We start from the raw sequence: 19,400 nt of genomic DNA, 5'->3' as shown, positions 1-19,400 counted from the left end.
GCTAAGTAAAGACTCAACACCTGCTGCAGTGGATTTACCAGGACAGAGGAACACTGGCCAGAGGAGACAGGATACATACACAATGTGGCCAAAAGTATGTGGACAGAGCAGAACAAGTGCAGCAGACTGATGAAGCTGAAAAAATGAGGTGAGAATAAATGAAATGGACTCAAACATCAGATTTCCTTGTGTCACACGTTCAGCTGCTGCCCTCTGCTGGATCTTACATAATATGTCTGAAAGTAATCACTTGAAAAAATGGAAACAATGTTTGATTTCAGCCTCTTAAAAGATAAGATTTCCTGTTTTCACACGTCTCATGTGATGGTAAACTGAGTATATTTGGATTCTGAATCACTGTTCTGACACAAGAAGCATTTAAAGGTTTCATATTTGACTTTTGTCAGGTATGTTTTACTACTTTCTAACATTTTGACCTACATTTTGCTATCCTGTACTTTAAAAATCAAGAAAACATCTATTACTTAGAATGTGTAAAAAATAAATGTATCTATCTCCTTCAGTCATTCAGGTAAACAGACAGGTGATTGCTCAGTTATGCCACAAGTCATTAGTCAGTCCCTCAACTAACAGTTTAATGCACAGTGATCATCATCATCCAGCTCAGTGCACAGTCAACAACATGACAAACAGACAACAACAGATTAAGATTTTTTTTACATTTTCTCATGTAATTAACGTTTGGGAATTTCACTTTACTCATCCAAAGAACAGTGAGGACTGCAGCAACTAAAGCCAACAGAAGGCCGGCTCAGAGCTTTCTACGAGGCCGTTCAGACGTCGTTTTCTAACAGTAAAGAGAAGTCACGGTTCATTTATTCTCATTATTGCTCCTTCAGGCGTTTATACTGATCCTTCGCACTGTTTGATGAATCCCAGCAGTGGGATCATGAACGTGGTCCCTCTGAGGTTCAGCTGAGTCAACTGCTGACAAGGCTGCTGATGAGAAGGCTGCTGATGAGAAGGCTGATTTAAGTTACTCAAGTTCAAAACTCACTTGGCACTGGACTTACTTGGACACACAGTCATCGATTACAGCAGTTAAATCAATCACGATTCAATAAGATACTTAGCAGCTAAATTATGTCTCAGTCCCGTCGAGAACTGAGGTTTTGACTGTCATAGGTGTTGAAAGGTGTTTGGAAGTGATTATTAGATGAAGAATCATGAAACTTTTTGTTTAAAAATTGATTAAAAATGTAAGATTTATATCAGTGTCGGACACTGAAGCTGCTCTCCAGATTCAGCAGTGTCAGACGGCTGAATTCTTATCAGGAACAATGCTTTCATTCTGCCACATAAACGCTCAGTAGTACTCAACAGGGAGGTTTAAGTGGATTAGTTGATGACAGAAAATTCATCAAGAAACATTTGGATACTCATTTAAATCATTTATCAAGAACAAGTTACAAACACTCTCTGGTTCCAGCTTCTCAAGTTTTTCTCTGTTTAATCACTGAATTGAAAAAAAAATCTTGTCTAGCTTCAATGTGGCAGCTGCATCATTATCTGTCTTAGAGAGGGCCCATGTCATAAATCATATGCTCCATATTCCTGATAAAGAGTCTTTTACCAAGTAAGTAAGTGGTCAATAGGAGCCCACAGCTCACGTTTGCCCCCAGTGGGCCTCTAAGTGGTTTTAATCTGGCAATGTTGGATGGACAAGACAAGGAATCTGAATATGTGACCACTTAACAAAGTAAATGATGAAAAGTATTTAACAATGCAGCCCTAAGGTGCCTTACCTGGTTTATGATTCTGGATTAATCTAATTCTGAACCTTATTATCATTTCAACAATTAAGAAATAAAATCAAGTTGCACTCATGGATCCTATGTAATAGAATAAATGCTAATGTTTCCCAGTGCTGGAAGTTAATTGAGCACAGATGTTACTATGATCAAACTCCTGTTACTGTGTTATCCTGACATCCCAGAATTTATAACATTTAAGAAAGAACCAACGTCGCTCTTTGACTCAGTAGTACAGTAAACAGCAGCAGCCTGAATCAGCACCCGTAACCAGTTCATTACTTCCAACTCAGTAAATATTCTACTCAGTCATAATTCATTTAGATTATTATCCCCAGTGACTGATATTGTTTCAGTGCATGTGAACATATTTAAACTGGAGGCATCCTGTCTAACCAGCTCCTCTGAGCAGCAGGTAGACAGCAGAGACGGTGATGGCGGTGGCGGTGTAGGTAAACACAGCGTTATAAAGAGTGTTGGTCCTGATTCGTTCTCCCAGCGTCCTCTGGGTCTCCTCCAGACGCCTCACCACCGCCTCAGGCTCCCACTGGTCCCCTCTCTCTGGTCTCTCTGGTGCTGCTACCTGCAGCTGAACAGCCTGTGGTCCAGCCTGAGGTTCAGCCTGAGGTTCAGCCTGAGGTTCAGCCTGAGGTTCAGCCTGAGGTTTGGTCTCCATTAGTTTCCTCACCACTGACAATTCGCCCTCAACTCTCCCCAGTCCCTGCTCCAGTTGTCCCAGCTGTGGTGGAAGGGACTCCAGGAGGGACTCTGTCTTTTGGCTGCTGAGGCGGAGGTCTGTTAAGGCTGAAAGAGGCACCATGGGTGAGTCTGAGGTCGGACCTCGCTTGTCCTGAAGGACGATGTCCCTCTGTGTGAAGGCGTCATTCAGAGCGCCCCTGAGGCTGTCGATGAGCATCCGGAGCTCGTCCTGCTGGGAGCGATGGTTTCCCGCCTGGACTTTGAGGGCTTCCTGCAGGCTCTCTGGACCTTTCTGGGCCTCCAGCAGCAGGGTCTTCAGCTCCTACAGATCAGGGAGGAGAGGATTTATCGGCTGAAACAAAAATAACTGGTGATCATATTCGACAGCCATGCTAGCAGCTCTGTGAGGCTGTACTTGTTTCATGTTACAATGATAATGAATCTCACTGCTATCATCAACCCTCCTCACCTGCAGGCGGACGCGGTTTACATATGTCGATCCCATGACCCCGATCAGCGCTCCGAGCACCGAGCCGATGACGGACCAGTTCTTGGTGCGTTCGGCTCTCGTCCTCTCCTTCTCGTGGCTCTCCCTGACGCCTGCTGAGAACAAGGCGAACTTCTCCCTCTCAGAACTCTCTGCGCTCTCGTAGGCCGTCCGGAGACGACGCTCCTCCTGCAATCACAGAGGTGAGGAGTTGTGAATCAAATTCAGTCACCACATCTGTTATTCCATAAACATTATTATTGGATCACAGATCAGATAGACTTCTTTGGTTTGGAATCAAAAGTATTTCCTCTCATCTGATGTAATTTTTTTGTGTGGAGGATAAAAGTGGCAAGCCGAGCCTCCAGCCATGGCGACAGGCGTTGAGTTGTGGGATTACTGGAAAGATGTGGGCTCCCCCTTGTGGCTATTCCAAAATAAATCAGGAAATCAATATAAAACTGCCAGTTAGCACAGTGTCACTGCTGCTGCCTCTTGATACTATTCAGCAGAATAAATGTTGTCTTCTTCTTCTTCTGACCTCAGACTATCTGCATCTTGAACACACTCCATTTCCCTCCACCTGTTTTTTACACATTTTCGATTGCTTCAGCTCACCTGCAGCAGTTTGTGCTCCTGCGTGGCGAGCTCCAGGTAGTGAGCGTCTTCCCTGGAGACTCGGTCCAGCCGGTCTCGGACCTCCTTTAGCCTGACCTGCAGGGCCTCCAGGCTAGTATGAGCCTCGCGCACCATCCCTCTGGCCACCATGAACGCTGCCTCACCCTGGAAGAAACACACACCTGAGAATCAGGATCTTTCTTAGTGTACATCATTTGACCTCCATGACTTGTTGGAGTCTGCTCTAACTGTCTACTGACCTCAGTGACCTTGGTCTGGGCCTCGCGGACCTCGTTGAGCCCGACAAACTCCTCGTACCTTCCCCACCAGTAGTTGACTGAGGCGGTGGCTGTCTGAGCTGACCTCTGACCCCACTGCCGCCCCAACTCCCCTGCATACTGGAGGAGGGATTATATGTTAAAAGAGTTTTTGAAAATCAGTAGTAGTAAACATGTTGGTAGTGTGCTTATGGTCTATAAAGTTGTCAGAAACAGTTAGAAGAGGGATGAACTGTACCTGTAAGGCAGCCAGGGCACGCTCCTTCACTACCTCTCCTCCACCCTTCCCATCAGGAGGGGTGGGGTTAGTGGGTGGGGAGGGCTGATGTTGAGCACTGTAGGTTCGTACCAGAGTGATTCTGCCAGGCGCTGACAGACGGGACACACAGCAGGAGCCATGAGCCCTGAGACAGATCTGAGCTCCTCTGTACCTGACAGAGTAAGCAAACTGTTAATCATCAGCTTCAGTTGGGGACTTTTATGTCGAGCCAGCCAAAAACTTCAGGTCTCCTTTATGCTCCGACTGTGCAGATGTACCTCATTGAGAAGTGATGCAGTCAAAGCTTGAAAACTGTCAGAGCTTCAGTTTCACTGCAGCTACAGAGCTGACACTGGAACAGGCACCTGTGAGAACAACAGTAAAACAAAAGAAACATGTTGAGATGGCAGGGCAATGGACACTTATTAGAACAAACAACATTCATTACATGATTTAATGAAAACGGATCTGAGAGGAAAGTCATTTATTTTTACTATCAACTGCAAAACTGAACTGTGAACAGAGAAGCCATAAAGATAAAGAACATTAACTTTAGTCCACTGTTTGTGTCACGTTCATTTAAGTGTCACAACTTCAAATTAAAGTAGATTAGAGACATTTTAATTACACAGCATCCACAACTTTCAAAATGATCACTGCTCCCAAATTTACAAAACTCATATGATGTGCACTCTGATTGATTACAGCATGATGTGTGATTTATTTCCCAATACAACTGTCCTCATATGTAAACTAGGCAGACTGGGGGAGGATACAGCTTACAGGGTTTAACTTCATTAGTATAACTTAAGCTACGTTACAACTTTTCCCCCAAGGTTAGCTGACTGGTCTGTCCTCTCCCCTACTCCATTCACAGCTAGCTAGCTTTTAGCTCCACATTGCTAACAGTCGCCGGTTAACTGACTTTTAGTTGTGTGAAAGTCTGTGACGTACAACAACAGGCTCACTCACTAAAATAACAAGGTATGACAATATATATACCTGTCGTCTTCAATGTTGTCGAAGCACGCATGTCACACGATGGTAGTTTCTTTTGGCTAACTAGTTAGCATCTTGATGCCAAATGAAAGAGCCGGGCCGAGTTTTAGTTCAGGCGCACAACGGTCATTCCACTTCCGGGTTAGAGTTCACAGGGGTCCTAGCAGCGCGGATCAGACAGACAGACAGACAGACGGCCGTGTGCGCGACAAAGATACACTTATTTCCTCCCTTTGGACGACTGTGACCCGGTTTAATCATGTCTGGCAGAGAAGGTGAGACGTCGCTTCATCTGAAAGTTCAGCAGAAAACTGTCGTCATGTTAAAACAGAGTATTTTGACAGTGTAACAGATTTGAGCGGAGCTAGCTTCACTGCGTGGATTAGCTAGCTACCGGCTGCTAAAGAGAGCGCGAGGTCCACAACGTCTCTTTCTTCAGCCAAACTTCATTAAAAATATGCCGCATAAATGTGTTTTTCTCGTTTGCGGGGAATATTTTCAGAAAGACAGTTTATTAAGACCATGGACGAGTCAGTGTGATCGTCCGGGGGCATTCGGCTAGTAAATTGTTGTCCAAGTAGCAGCTAATTTAAAGAAAATCTACGAATAATGTGATAACTGTTTGTTCATTTATTGTCCTCAGGAGGCAAAAAGAAACCGCTGAAGGCGCCTAAGAAACAGAACAAGGACTTGGATGACGTAAGTGTGTCTTTCTGTGCTCACAGACTGTATCAGGCTGTTTGATTACTGTCTTTATCAGTTTATATAGCTGATAAATTCTCTCCCACATGAAACTTGACCCGTACATAAACCCTGTACGACTGCTTTCACTTATGTTTTATTATTACTCTGTATATTATACACTATTCCCCATAGCACAAGATGATATCTTTAGTTGAATATCGTGTTGGTCATAAATAATGATAAAGAATATAAAGAACTTCTCTAAAGCAACCTGTCTCTTTGGCTTTTGGCTCCGGGAACACATGATAGTAATTTGTACATTTTTAGGCCCAAACTGATGACAAACATAAGACAGAAGTGATGTCATGGACAGAGTTTGGTCAGCATTTGAACTGTCTGGGTTATTTTCTGCAGGATGACGTGGCTTTCAAGCAGAAGCAGAAGGAAGACCAGAAGGCCATGGATGCGTTGAAGGCCAAAGCTGGAGGAAAAGGACCTCTAGGTAAGACCTTACAGTTCCTGAATCTTTTCAAGTCTATCTAAATACAACAAGTAAATACCATATGTACATGTACAGGAGTTGAGCTGGGTTTATGCTCACACTTCATACAAGGAGGTTATGGGAGTAGTGCTATGGGTCCCTATGGCGTTGTTTTTGTTTCATAGTTCAGCGTCAGATTTTACCTGCAGCACTGATGATGTATGGTACGTGATCGGACCGTATCATTCTTGAATTACAATCCCCACAGTAACTCTTTACTACATTACCTCACCATGGGATACACACATAGAATTGTAGATCCAACCAAATGACATCTTCCTCCTTGTATCGTTATTGAATAACAGACTGCTCCTGTGCAGTTGCCATGTATCTGTTCAGTGACAGTTTCGACTCCAAAAGATGAGTGACCGAATCCACAGTCCTCGTTTAGTGCAAAAATGCAATCTAAAGATGAAGCTAATATGAGGCTTCAGTAGTCTCATTAAGACGCATTAAGTGCTTATATTTGTCCTGGTAGTTGTAGTGATTTAAATTTAATCATCTTCTCGTATCAGCAAAGATTCCCACAGATGGACAGAGTTTACATCCATTTGGAGTTTATAAAGCCATTTACAGTGACTTGTAACTCTAAACCTACGTCACATCACAACCTTGGGATCGTGAGTTTATTTCCAGGTTGCTTGTAGAGTTTATGTGACCACGACACATTAACAACTCTTGGAAATTTACAGAAACTGAAGCAAAATGTGCGTCCACAATTTTGACCGCTGGGATTAATTTGTCAGAGGTTTTCTCACACACCCAAATATTTTATGTTTCCTGTCTGTTTTTTGTTCCTACAGGCAGCAGTGGCATCAAGAAATCCGGCAAGAAGTAAAACCTGAATCTGGCGACGATGTCTGTTTGCTCCCCGGCCTCGCTTCCTGCGTCTGCGATGTGCGTATGCTCGCTAAGAAGACTCTAGTTTGTTTTGCTCTGTTTGACATGAACCTCATCAAACTCAAAACCTGCCCTGGTGACGACCCCCTCCACCAGTGAAAATGTACAGAAATTGAATTTAGTTTTGAGGATTTTAAGGACAGGAATATCTGTCGCCAGCCAGGCCTGCTACACACATCATAACTCCTGATGGGATGTAAGTCCAGGTGTCACACTGTGGTGTTTGTTGTTGAGAACAGTCACTCAGTCGTACACTCTGACCAAAATCTGCAATTTACAATTAAAGGTCTGCGGCTTTAGAAACGTAAAGCGTAAAAAATAATCCTGATTTCCTCCATTTTTTGTTTTATACCCATGTTTAACCATCAGAAACACAACTCACCCCAACTTCTTTTTTTTTCTTCAGATATTTGTTGTATTGTAAAGAGGGAGATACTAATAAAGTTTTTGTAATTACTGCTTGTCATTTTAGTTTTTGTTATTTGGAAATTAATCCGTCAACAGTCTCAACAACCAGCAGGTGTATTTTTGAGACACATTAGACTTGATTTACGTGTCTGTGTTAAAGATAGTTATGTTTACGCTCGGGGTGTGTCCCTGAGGCTGAACAAACATTTCCACCCTGGTAACATATTTGCAAAGAAGCTTTTTGGAATATTTTGAGACCATCATTGCTTCTGTATTCATATCTGGTGGTTTGCACATTGCTTTATTTCTTGTATTACCACCACTAACTGTCGAGCGGTAAAACGATGTGTGTCACTTCACCTGGTCATAAAAACACAACACCACAGGGTGACTTCACTCTGACTGCAGAACTGCCACAGTGTCAGTTTTGTATAAACTGGTAGGGAAAAAACAGCATGTTCGTTGGTTTAAAGAAACATTAATTTACCAGTTTATTGGACACAGTCTAACACATCAGTCCTGGAATGATTCATATCTTAAAGATTGTAATGTTTAGAGAGATGTTGACTCTGTTTCATGGTCATTTTGGAAGGGTCTCCTGGATAATCAAATAACACAGCATAACTTAAAAAATGACATGATGGGGATATAGTCTATATAAGGCCCTTTCAAGTTTTGGGTTCCTGACCGTCCTGATTTGTTGGAAACAACGACTCAGGACGGTCGGATGTTGAGACCATGAAGGAGTATCAACAATAACTTCACAGCAACTGATTCTAGAGAAAGGTAGTTGATTGCTGTGTCTCATCGCCAGGTTGTCAAATACATACGCTTTGGGTTGGTGGCTCCAAGAGACCTTTTTTAGGGCGGACATTTTGACGTGTCATAGCAGGAAAAGCACAGGTGAAACTAACTTTGTTAACGATGGCTCAGCTCAGTATCCCAGTGAGGCAACACACACACAACACCAGGAGCCTGAGGGTGAGTTGTTATTAATTGCACCTGTGCTTTTCCTGCTTTGAACACCTAAATGTCCGCTGTCGAAATGGTCTAGTGGACGATGCAACGGGAGACGAGTTAAGCTCACTGGGATTCAGCCTGCATCCTTGTTTCTGCTCATCAGTAACTGATGGTTCTCAACATACAGCGTGCTGCAGCCTGTTAGGTTAGCTAAGTTGTAATCGATCACACGAGAGATGCAACTATTCTGCCACCAGTTTTATAGCAGATGTTGCAGTAACACACATTATTTACGAGGCAAATATTACCGGGACATCAACAGAAAATTGCAGATTAACATTTAACCTCGCCCTGTCACAGTAGCTTTGAGCTTGCAATGAATCCTACCTTCATTACAGTTGTATTGTTTGAGGCCAGACTAAATATTAGAGACACTTTAGGAAAAACAGTAACAATATAGCTTAAGATGAGTTTATTTTTACAACATAATTGGGTTTGTGGATATACAGTCTTTACAGAGGCACAAGGGCGATTGTTTGAGTACTGTACAGTGCAGTTAATGCAGCTGATGGACAACAGTAAGGCTCTTTCAATGAAACTTGTCAAGAAACTGATTTTTAAAGCAGCATTATGTAACTTTTTTACCTTTTAAAGATAACCGCTTTAAAATCATGTTGATGGCTTGGTGTGTTGTAACGGGGTGAATGGCGTCTCACTTGTTTCTGCACTATGTAACTTCAGTGAGAGGTTAGGATCGTAGCGTGGCGTTGCAGTCAGAAAACTGTAGGGGGCGCCGCATCACACAAAATGCCAATTTCTACATAATGTTTTAAGTTTCTAAATCCACTTGCTGATCTAACACATTGTTTTAAAAAAAGATGGATAAAATGAAAACATGCCAAACAAAGGCTTTTTAAAAAATGAGACAGTTATTATAATTTATTTCATCTTGTGTGCAGCGTAGAGGAAACAGGACGGACAACTTGATGGCTTGAATCAGTCAAAAAGTCAAAACACTAGTTCACATGTGTGAGTTCATATTGGAGAGGTACACCAGCAGTCGCCCAGAGACTCAAACGTGAGCAACGATGCAGGATTCGTGCACCCAGAACGTCTGCAGCGTCCGGTGTGACGGTCAGACTGAACACTGGTTTGTTTACCTACAGACTGGTTCTGTAGGTAACGGGTTATGTGAGGAGTTTAATGTTCTGTTGGATGTTTTTGAAAGGATCTGGACCTCCTATGTTCAAACTTCGTCTCCAAGACTCTTCTTGGCCAACTTCGCTCGGAGGATCTGTATCTCAAGGTTGAGCTTCTCCCTCTCCAGCAGCAGGTTTCCTCTCTTCAGCTCCAGCAGGTCTGGGTCCACGAGCACCAGCCCCCGCTGCTGCTGACCTGCAGAGAAACAACATGTAACCCACTGAGTCCTGAACCGAGCCCTTATCGGATCACTGATGCACTGCAGGCTGTGTTTCTACATCAATTTACAAGAATTAAAGGATTCTACAATTAGCAGCAACACATTATGACAAGTGTTTATAACTGTGCTGCTTACCATCCTCCTCCTGCGTTGTCGTGTTCAGGGACTTCAGCTCCACCTCCACAGGGTAATGGTCGCTGACATCCAGAGCCTGGAAAACAAACAGTTATTTATTCACTGACCATCGTCTTGTTCGAGTTGTGCCAAACAGAATCAAACCAACTGACCGTAATTTCAAGCTTAAAGAGGAGTTTTACGTGTCGCTAAATAAAGACAAGTTGCACCACATAAACTAGTTCCTATGTGTTAGTTGTTTCTAGATATCAACGCCCACTAACTTCCAAGTGCAACTGTTTTGTGAAAATAATGACTAGCTGGTGCTGGACAGTTGAATTGGTGATATTATAACAGATTCTGGAGGTCAGACTTAAAGACTCAGGCTCAGTAATTCATGTCGGGCCTTGTGAAGTGAGAGCGTGACAACAGCAACAGACCTGCTCATCACTGAGGCCGTATGCCTTCTGGAAGTTGAAGGGCTTGGCAGAGTTTGGTACCACAGCCTGGAGCATGTCGTCTCCGTAAACCACGATCCTGAGCAGAGACGTACAGTATGTGTTTCACTTTTGTTACCAAGTTCTTGAGATGTTCATGCAACACTTTCATGCAAAAAATCATACATGTACGTTTCATAAGACAAAAGGTGCAAACAAATAAATGGACCTACAAAAAACTCGTAATTTAAAGCAAACAAACCAAAAAAAGACACATAACCTTTAAATTATGAAGGATTTTTTGACTGTTACAGTCGTCAGGATATAATGCAAAGAGTGTTTGAATATAAAGCAGTTAACATTTCTGCAAACCACATCCAAGATTTTTGAGGAGATCTGCAGAAATTTCCAGCGTTTTTTGTGGTGACCACAACAGATGTTTTAAGTCCAACGATGATGATTTCCTAACCAAGTGGGTTTTTTGTGCCTAAACCTTAACGGAGCATAAATAAAAGTCAAGTTGCAACAGAAAGAAACATTCAGTCTTGACTTGGCTAACATTTATTCTGCCGGTTGGGTTGTAAATTTTGGTAACGTAAGAAATAATTTGGCATTTTAGGAAATAAGGCTTATTTGTGTTCTTACTGAGAGTCAGACGAGAAGGTCGAAACATTCTTATTATGTACTCACTGATTATAAAACTATAGCAAGAAGACTTAAACTCAGTGTAAAGACAGGAAACAGCTGTTTAGCTGGTTTCAGTCTTCCCAAATTGTCAAACTATTCCTTAAAGCTTTATCTCAGGGTGAAAGTTTAAGGTCTTCTTGTCCTTTTAATCTTATTTTATCCAGGCACACGTGAGCTTGTGTCTTCATCTGTAGAGATTAAAATCCTCTGATCAAGTGAAAGAATATTCCACCTCTTGTGTGCGTTTGTGTGCGTTACCTGTCGTATGTGTGGTCGTTTTTGTTGCTGGCCGTGGTGTCGACATCATCTCTGATCAGCCAGTGGAAGTTCTTGTCGGCCCGGATCCGGATGGTCTTCATCTCCTTCTTGGAGACGTACAAGCCGTCCGCGTTGAAGTCGCCCAGGATCATCACGTTCTAGAGCGAAAGAGGTGGAGGAGCATCAGCGCGTGTGTCTACAGGGAGCCGACGACCAATCAGAGCTGCTCTAAGGTAAGACGACAAACATCATGTTAAATGTTCTGAATGATAATCAACACCACAGCTCAGGAGCAGCAGCGTGACTGAGCGTGAAGCAAACAACCACGTTTATTCTAGTTTATTCCATCTTCTGAGATACAGGTAGGCTCCCCTGTTTGAGCGTCACTGTATCACATTGTTGTTTGATTGTGCTGTTGCTCTGTCAGTGTCTGTGATGGTGTCATGTTCTTACATCAGTCCTCCACTTCTTCTTCACGTGCTGGAAGACGTCGAAGAGTTCATCCAGCTCCTTGTCCGAGTCGTCCGGCTTGGTGTGAACTGGGATCATCACCAGGTCCTTCAGCACTGTGGTACACACACACACACACACACACACACACACACACACACACACACACACACACACACACACACACACACACACACACACACACACACACACACACACACACACACACACACACACACACACACACACACACACACACACACACACACACACACACACACACACACACACACACACACACACACACACACACACACACACACACACCTTTAGACAGCTGTAACTGGAAGAAAGCCCCCTGCAGTCGTTCCCTCCCATAAACTGCTTTGTTACATTGATTACATCTAAATTGAACCAAACATAAAGTGTGTGTGTGTGTGTGTGTGAGAGTGTGTGTGTGTGAGTGTTGTTGCGTTTTGCTAATTGTTGCATCGTTCTGAAAGTGTTTCCTCCTCTTTAAAAACACACAAGCGTTCTCTGTGTGCATGACGGACGTCTTCTACCTGTAGTGAGGCATCTGAACCGCAGGATGTAAGGATCTCTGGAGAAAACGTCTGCGCACTCAGTCACCTGGTCATCAAACTGATAGGAGCCCACCAAGTCGACCAGGTCATCCCTGCACACACACACACACACACACACACGTAAATCAACACATCATACTTTGATTGTGCAGTTTCAGATCAGCTGAGTATTTCTGTCCCTGTGATCAGATATCTGTCGGTATGAGGGCCTTTTTCTTCCACGATGAATTAACTAGATCAAGATAATGAGACGCCAGCTAACATGATAAACATATTTAATACAGTACATATTAGTATTAATCCAGCTGCCTGACTTGTTGAGGGCTGCTGAGCCGCAGGAGTTAATTTAAAGTTGACCCTCTGTGAGGCTCGAAAACCAAGAAATGAGCATTTACTGGTATTTTGGACAGTCGGACATTCGGGCTAGCCTTTACCAGGAGAGACATGCAGGCTTGTGTCAAATCGCTTCTCTAATCAAGCAGTCAGTGTGAATGTGCTGCAGGTGAGCACTCACCTGTACAGGAACATGAACTGCTCCTTGTAGCGCGTTCGGCCCAGACGACTGCTGATCTTCAGTGTGTAGTGATGCTCCCTGTTGCTTCTGGAAAAGACAGATGTGATATTAATTTAATTCAGTTTCCTCTTAGAGCTTCAACGTTAACACACTCTGTCCTCTTGCACCACCGGGAGGTTGATGTTTGTGGTTTTGAGTGAAAAAACGTCTGACTGACTCTTTTGTTTGTATTATTTTCCCATACGTTGCAATACGTGATAGAAACCTCCTGACGACAACAACAACAACAACAACAACGTAGTAAATATAGCAAAGACAGAAACAAACTGTCTCTCACTTGTTGAGAGCCTCCAGGAAGGTTTTTACAGACTCTCCGCTGATGTCCACCACCTCCAGGATCACTATGATGTCATATCGGGACACGATCTGGGGGACAAGACAGAGAGAGTGACATCAGAGTGACATCAGAGTGACATCAGAGTGACATCAGGGTACGATGCTGAATATATGCGGCTTTGTTTTTCTTAGCTAATGTTTGACATGGGCTTACAGCTAGCCCAACAAGCTCACTGTGTGTTTCAGTAGTCTCATCTGCTGCAACATTTTGAGATCAGATTGGCTCTTTATCGGGTACAGATCAATCAAAAAGTATAAAAAAAATGTGTGTGTGTGTGTGTTACCTTAGTCAGGATATTCAGCACATCTGGGTCTGACACTTTGTTTCTTCCAAACTTCTGGATGTTAAAAGATGCTATTTTCATGTTGGCTGCAGAGAAAAAGACACAAGCGAGCAGAAACATTATTGGCATGCTAATGAGTGTGTTTGTGCCTGAACATGCTCAGGCATGTGTCGTATTACTCCATCACGCTGTCATGCCTGTGTGTGTGTGTGTGTGTGTGCGTGTGTGTTTGTAGACAGGTGTGTATTAACAGCGCCTCATGAAACCCGACAGCTCCTTCAGCTGGCCTCGCCTGAGGCCCGTCTAACAGGCTACAGTCTTCACACTGTGCACAATGAAAACATGCTTGTTATAGTGATAAGTACACACTATAAAAACATTGGCACTGTTTCATTGAGGCCGACTTTACACAGCAGATGTGTGTGTTCATAACTTCAGGGTACGAAACAAACCACGCTGACAACGCTGTTCATGTGAAAATAAGCAAGTTTAAATATGAAGGCATTCAGACATTTTGATTAAATTAGAGGTGGTTTTAATGAAGAACAGTTTTTGGGGTAATTTCTCTCAATAATTGCTTAAAAAGCTAAATTATCATCAGAGAAGAAGAACCCAGGAACAGCTGAAGATAAAAGATGAGGGTGAAAAATTACAATGGATCACAGAAAAGAGGTTCATGTTCAATTAATTTAAAGGTCCAGTCAGTGAGATTTAGTGTGTGTTCATCTCTCATCTCAGCAGCGGGCTCGTGTTCGGTTTGTCCGTTCTGGGCTACTGTAGAAACATGGCAGTGTAAGTAACATGTTGGACTATATATCATGAATAATCAGAACAAAATACAGAAGTAGATAAATTAATACAGTTGTTAGTAATTACAGTAATTAGCTTCTTTCTAAATGAACTCCTGTTGCGATGCTTCAACAAACACAGCTGAGGGAACGGCTCAGGACTTGTTTTAACAGGTCACCACGTATTCAAGGGGCCTCTTCTCAAATCCCCCCATCATCAGCCGGTCTCCTGTGATCTTTGTTCAGCCATCTGCTTTATGTTAACACACGATGTGCTGCACTGAAACACTGTATATTGAGCTTTAAGCACCAGTCTGTCCCCTATAGACTCGACCCACCCTGGTATGTAGCTTTCATCTCTAAAAAAAAAATCTGTTGGTGAAAAAAAAACCACACAGATGTACAAATAACAACCAGTCTGTGAATAAATGTGTTTCAGGACTGTTAAAAAAAAAGGAAATTAAAGTAAAACTGGAAGTAAAAGAAGTCGTACTTGAGTAAAAGTAAAGATATCGTGTCCAAATATTAATTTTGTGAAAGTGAAAGTCAGCCGTGAGAAAAGTTCTTCAGTGGAAGTCTAAAAGTTTCTGATATTAAAGTTTCAAAAATATATATTTTTTTAAATAATTCTGTTGCAGATGATATTTTAACATTGGTGAGCATGAAACCACTGGATATTTTTTACATTGTTCAAGATGCTGTTTTAACATCTGTGAAACTTCTGGATATTTTAAATGAGGGTCAGGTGTTCAAGATTGTGTTCAACATTCGTGAGTGGGAAACCACTGGATATCTCTTTTAATGAGAGACCACTGCTAAAGACGCTTTCAACATCTGGAAACGTGAAACCTCTGGATGTTTTTCTTTGAGAGGAACCACAGTTCAAGGCAGTATTTAAATATTTGCTTTTACTGAGAGACCACTGTTCGAGCGACATTTCAACATTCGTAAGCATGAAACCACTGGATTTATTTTTGTTGGGACAATTTGCAGAAAAATAAATGGATATTTTTTATAGAGACAGGACCAGTTATCTTTTCCGAACGCTAACAAAGTGGTTTTTGTGTCTAAAGCCAACCAGAAGCCGACTGTAGCCACAACATGACGCTGAAGATTGAACCTAAAGGTGAAGTTTCAGTATATTTGTGGTTTGCATTATTGTAAATTCCTAAATGTATTCTGGTGTTTGAGTTGAGATTGATAGAGAATAAACTTTAATTAATGCTGCAGATTAACAAATATTGAAAGTAAGTCTCAGCTGCAGCCTTGAAGCTACACGTCCGTTGTTTCCCCCCCTGTTGTCCCCCCCTGGTTGACATGTGAAAACTTAGGAAAACAACAAAATGCCCTGTAGCGGTGTGTTTGCATGTGTGTTGCAGAGGTCGTCAGACTGGTTTGTATTTGTCCTGCTCCTCAGTCGGGTGATTAGGATCCTAATACTGCAGCTGATTCCAGCCACAACATGTCAACACACACAAAGTCAGAGCTCACACATAATGATGTTTTTACAACACCGGGATCAGATATCAGTGTCCGCCTGACCAGTTCAACCTCTTGTGTTAACTCAAGACTGTTGCAGCCGTTTGTTTTCATTCGTCGGTGATTCACACACGAGTGACGTCCTGCAGGCTGAAACTGTGAACGTGATGTCTGATTTTGATCTCTCTTCGGCTGGAGGAGGAACAGAACCAGTTTTAGGTTGTACTTTCGAGGATGGGTAGAGGTGAAACCAAAACCCGAAGACTGTTGCAACTTGTGCAAAGCATTCCTTCAGCCTCTAAACAAACAAGGATTGGTTGGATCGGTATCAACATAAATAATTGAGAGAGCTTCTCAGAGCTGATGGTGTTGACTGATGACGCTTAATGAAATGTTTTGTGACTTCAGGGAACCATCATTTTCCTCAGTCTGGCGTCTAATTGTGACCCTTAATTCAATGTAATGATCTAATTGTGTTTCTGTTGGTAAACCCACAATGAACAGCTCCAGAAAATCTTCTTGTTATTATCCGTGTTAACCAGTCTGGATGTCTAAGTCTGTTGGTTTTTGAGAAGTCGGTCTTCATGATCCCCAGAGGCTGAATCCACATTATTCTAGCGATCCTTTGGCTTTTCCTCCAAACTAAACAATAAAACATAATTGTTGTTGTTCTCTTCTGTAAAGGAATTTACACATGTTAAGTCTTAAGTCTCTTAAATTTGTCTCTCGCTCTGCTCCCCCGGGAGGTAAACTTATTCGGAAAAATAAAATATCTGCTAAATAGTTGCAGACCAGGAAGTGTCTGGCAGACCTAATATGATTTTACACTGTGTTACTACAATTTATCAACACCTTCAGAATCAATATTGCGATTTCTTTTTGAACAGCTGCTAAAGAGATTTGTTGCTAAACAAATGCTAAACATTACATTAACAGTGGGCACTATGAGGATAAACCCTTCAATCAGGCCTCAGGACAAACTCACACTAATATTTGGGATCAACGGATCTCTGAACTCCAAAGTTGTATCTCCATTTTTAATCCACCTGTTTTCACGATGTAGTGACGTGAACACCTGATCGTCTGCCTGTCGCCAGCAGGAAAACTGTGCATGAGAGCTCAAATATCTGAACAAAGAGATACAGTCTGTGAAACGCTGCATACTGCACGTCCAGCAGCTCGCCGGAGCTTCAGGTTTCACTGTTATTATCTCTCTGACCACGGCCCACATTCATTCAGTGGGTGAAGAAGAGCTCAGGTCTTCAACAGTCAAGAAATACTTAAATCCTTCTTTGAATATTTTACTGTACTAAAAGTAAAAGTACTCGTTCTGTGGATGGCAGATTTCAGATATAATAGAACCGGATAATTATTTATAATTAAAGGGGAAGTTGGGTTCATTTTAACTGCTTTAAATACTGCAGGGTACTTTAAAGTATGAAATTACATCATAATTTACATTTTATTATATTCTGAATATTTACGGCAGCAGCAGTTTCTCCTATTTGCAGTATGAATTTGACAGTTCTCACATTTTGCATCTCTAAAGGTCATAATGAGAACATTTATTTGCTCATAAAACATGTTATTTCTCCAAAAAGTCTGAACATCACTGACCCAACAACTCAGCTTGTCAAGACAAATCATATAATTCTTCAACACTTCTTTCAAACTGTTCACTCCAAGTTGATTTGTATTATTGGTGCAACAACAGACACCGTATCACATCGATCAATTCACTCTGACACCCTTCTTAACAGTATCCGTGCTGACTTTTCTTTCTTTCAGTCCTTTTTTTTAAAATTTACCTTCAACAGTTGAGGCACAAACACAAATGTCTGACCCGAACAACAGCTGACTGCAAACAATCAGACTAACAGACGCAAAAACAACCAGACAGCAACACAAACATGAATCTCTATCCTCCACAGAAATGTTAATGAGCACTTTAATACGATTTCAGCCTCGTCATCGCCTTTTAAATCTATAACGGGGCTCCCTGCAGAGGAAACCCCACTCACGCCTCTTTCAGGCATGTGTGAGCCTCAATGGGAGAAGTCGTCGAGCATAATAAAGACGATTTGAAACAGATGTCGTCATCTTCAACTCACGGCGCCACAGAAGATCCTCTGACAGTTTATCCGTTGAGTTCAGGTGAGGCAGCGTGTACGTCACAGATACATTACACAGGATTAAACTCAAAAGGAAAATGTAATCTAGATGATACCTGGTTAATAATCTCATCCAACTGTGTGTGAATTTCTGTACAGAGCCACATTAAAGTGCTGACACGCTTTATGTTTAATTTCACAGCTGAGACACCTGAAGTTAGACTTTCTACTGCTGATGCTGAGTCACATTTTATTCCTACACCTTCAGTTTTAACTCTATTTTCCCGTTGCAGTTTTAGTTGTTAAATTAGGCATTTAAATCCTTCTTCCACCGTTTAACACAAACAAAGTGTCATGAAAAAAGCTGGTAAACTTCCACCACCTGTACCTGAATGACTTCACTGCGATTGTCCACCTGTTGTTGTTTGAGGCCCACAGAGGGATCTAAGCTGTTTCATTGTCTTGCAGACGTGGAAAGCCTCTCAGGTATGCAGCCCAACGTGAGGCAAAGAAAACAAGAGGCCGGGTTGTTTCTCACCTGCAGGAGGAGGAGATCTGCTGCTGCTGCTGCTGCTGCTGCTGCTGACAGGACCGTCGATCAGGTGAGTCTGAGTCTCACTGAGGAGTCAATGAAGTAGAGAAGAAGAGACAACTTCACACTGAAGTCACTGCTCAGGGGGCAAAACGTTGTATAGTGGGCGACCACATGCAATATGATTGGTCGAGAGCCAACCAATAGTAGGGGCAGGACAGAGAGAGAGAGAGGCTAAAACAAAGCGAGGACACCGCCCTCCATGATGTTTGCATCTGTGAACATACCGTGTGTGTGTGTGTGTGTGTGTGTGTGTGTGTGTGTGTGTGTGTGTGTCAGAGGATGCCATGTGGTCTTTATGATCTCAAAACAAAAAGAGGCCATACGTTGAAGCATTAAAACGTGTGTGTGTGTGTGTGAGAGAGGATGTTTGTCTGCTCTCGGTTGCTCAGCAGCGACCAAACAAGATAAACCAACAACACAGCGACACTTTATCACACCCACAGGAAATGTTTCCAAAAAACACATTAGACTCGTTTGACTTCGCTGCGACAAAAAGCTGAAAAACAAAAAGCTGAAGTCTAGTCAACAAATAAACAGTTTGTGTTCCTCGGCCTTAAAGATATTAAGAAACATTTGTACAATAACTCAAAATGTGATATATGAGATGTTATATTATTTGCTGACTATTTTTTGTCTGTCTATATTATAAATATTTGTATATATATAAAACTGACTTTA

At 42.3% G+C, this 19,400-nt stretch overlaps 3 protein-coding genes across 3 annotated transcripts; 1 reads left to right on the top strand and 2 right to left on the bottom strand.

The window, feature by feature from the left end:
* Positions 1 to 582: 582 nt before the first annotated feature.
* On the bottom strand, positions 583 to 5,203 carry ccdc51 (coiled-coil domain containing 51). The gene is made up of 7 exons (XM_084349016.1): positions 5,116 to 5,203; positions 4,392 to 4,478; positions 4,093 to 4,285; positions 3,837 to 3,974; positions 3,577 to 3,741; positions 2,941 to 3,147; positions 583 to 2,793 (listed from the first exon to the last, which is right to left on the bottom strand). The coding sequence occupies exons 2-7, from the start codon at positions 4,394 to 4,396 to the stop codon at positions 2,164 to 2,166; spliced, it is 1,338 nt and encodes a 445-aa protein (XP_084205142.1). The 5' UTR covers positions 4,397 to 4,478; positions 5,116 to 5,203; the 3' UTR covers positions 583 to 2,163.
* Positions 5,204 to 5,251: 48 nt separating this feature from the next.
* tma7 (translation machinery associated 7 homolog) lies at positions 5,252 to 7,693 on the top strand. Its single transcript, XM_084349034.1, has 4 exons — positions 5,252 to 5,387; positions 5,756 to 5,811; positions 6,211 to 6,298; positions 7,141 to 7,693. Exons 1-4 carry the CDS (start codon positions 5,372 to 5,374, stop codon positions 7,173 to 7,175), a joined length of 195 nt encoding a protein of 64 aa, XP_084205160.1. The 5' UTR covers positions 5,252 to 5,371; the 3' UTR covers positions 7,176 to 7,693.
* A 1,367-nt stretch (positions 7,694 to 9,060) lies between these two features.
* Positions 9,061 to 18,781, bottom strand: LOC311254943 (deoxyribonuclease-1-like). Its single transcript, XM_084349021.1, has 10 exons — positions 18,666 to 18,781; positions 13,750 to 13,835; positions 13,407 to 13,495; positions 13,070 to 13,156; positions 12,535 to 12,647; positions 11,975 to 12,087; positions 11,522 to 11,679; positions 10,580 to 10,676; positions 10,161 to 10,236; positions 9,061 to 10,000 (listed from the first exon to the last, which is right to left on the bottom strand). Exons 2-10 carry the CDS (start codon positions 13,828 to 13,830, stop codon positions 9,852 to 9,854), a joined length of 963 nt encoding a protein of 320 aa, XP_084205147.1. The 5' UTR covers positions 13,831 to 13,835; positions 18,666 to 18,781; the 3' UTR covers positions 9,061 to 9,851.
* Between the last annotated feature and the right edge of the window lie 619 nt (positions 18,782 to 19,400).

This window comes from Pagrus pagrus (assembly GCF_965226575.1).
Source record: "Pagrus pagrus genome assembly, chromosome: 3".
Taxonomy (NCBI): Eukaryota; Metazoa; Chordata; class Actinopteri; order Spariformes; family Sparidae; genus Pagrus; species Pagrus pagrus.
This window is presented reverse-complemented; position numbering and strand designations above follow the sequence as displayed.

Excerpts from the sequence above, each read along its gene's own strand:
- ccdc51 (XM_084349016.1), bottom strand. Across the intron at positions 3,975-4,092 it reads GTGCCCTGGCTGCCTTACAG|TATGCAGGGGAGTTGGGGCG; the intron begins GTACAGTTCATC and ends TCCCTCCTCCAG. Across the intron at positions 2,794-2,940 it reads TAAACCGCGTCCGCCTGCAG|GAGCTGAAGACCCTGCTGCT; the intron begins GTGAGGAGGGTT and ends CCTGATCTGTAG.
- tma7 (XM_084349034.1), top strand. Across the intron at positions 5,812-6,210 it reads AGAACAAGGACTTGGATGAC|GATGACGTGGCTTTCAAGCA; the intron begins GTAAGTGTGTCT and ends TATTTTCTGCAG. Across the intron at positions 6,299-7,140 it reads TGGAGGAAAAGGACCTCTAG|GCAGCAGTGGCATCAAGAAA; the intron begins GTAAGACCTTAC and ends TTGTTCCTACAG.
- LOC311254943 (XM_084349021.1), bottom strand. The coding sequence starts at position 13,830 with ATGAAAATAGCATCTTTTAACATCCAGAAGTTTGGAAGAAACAAAGTG. Across the intron at positions 13,496-13,749 it reads TGCTGAATATCCTGACTAAG|ATCGTGTCCCGATATGACAT; the intron begins GTAACACACACA and ends CTTGTCCCCCAG. Across the intron at positions 12,088-12,534 it reads GTTCAGATGCCTCACTACAG|TGCTGAAGGACCTGGTGATG; the intron begins GTAGAAGACGTC and ends TGTGTACCACAG.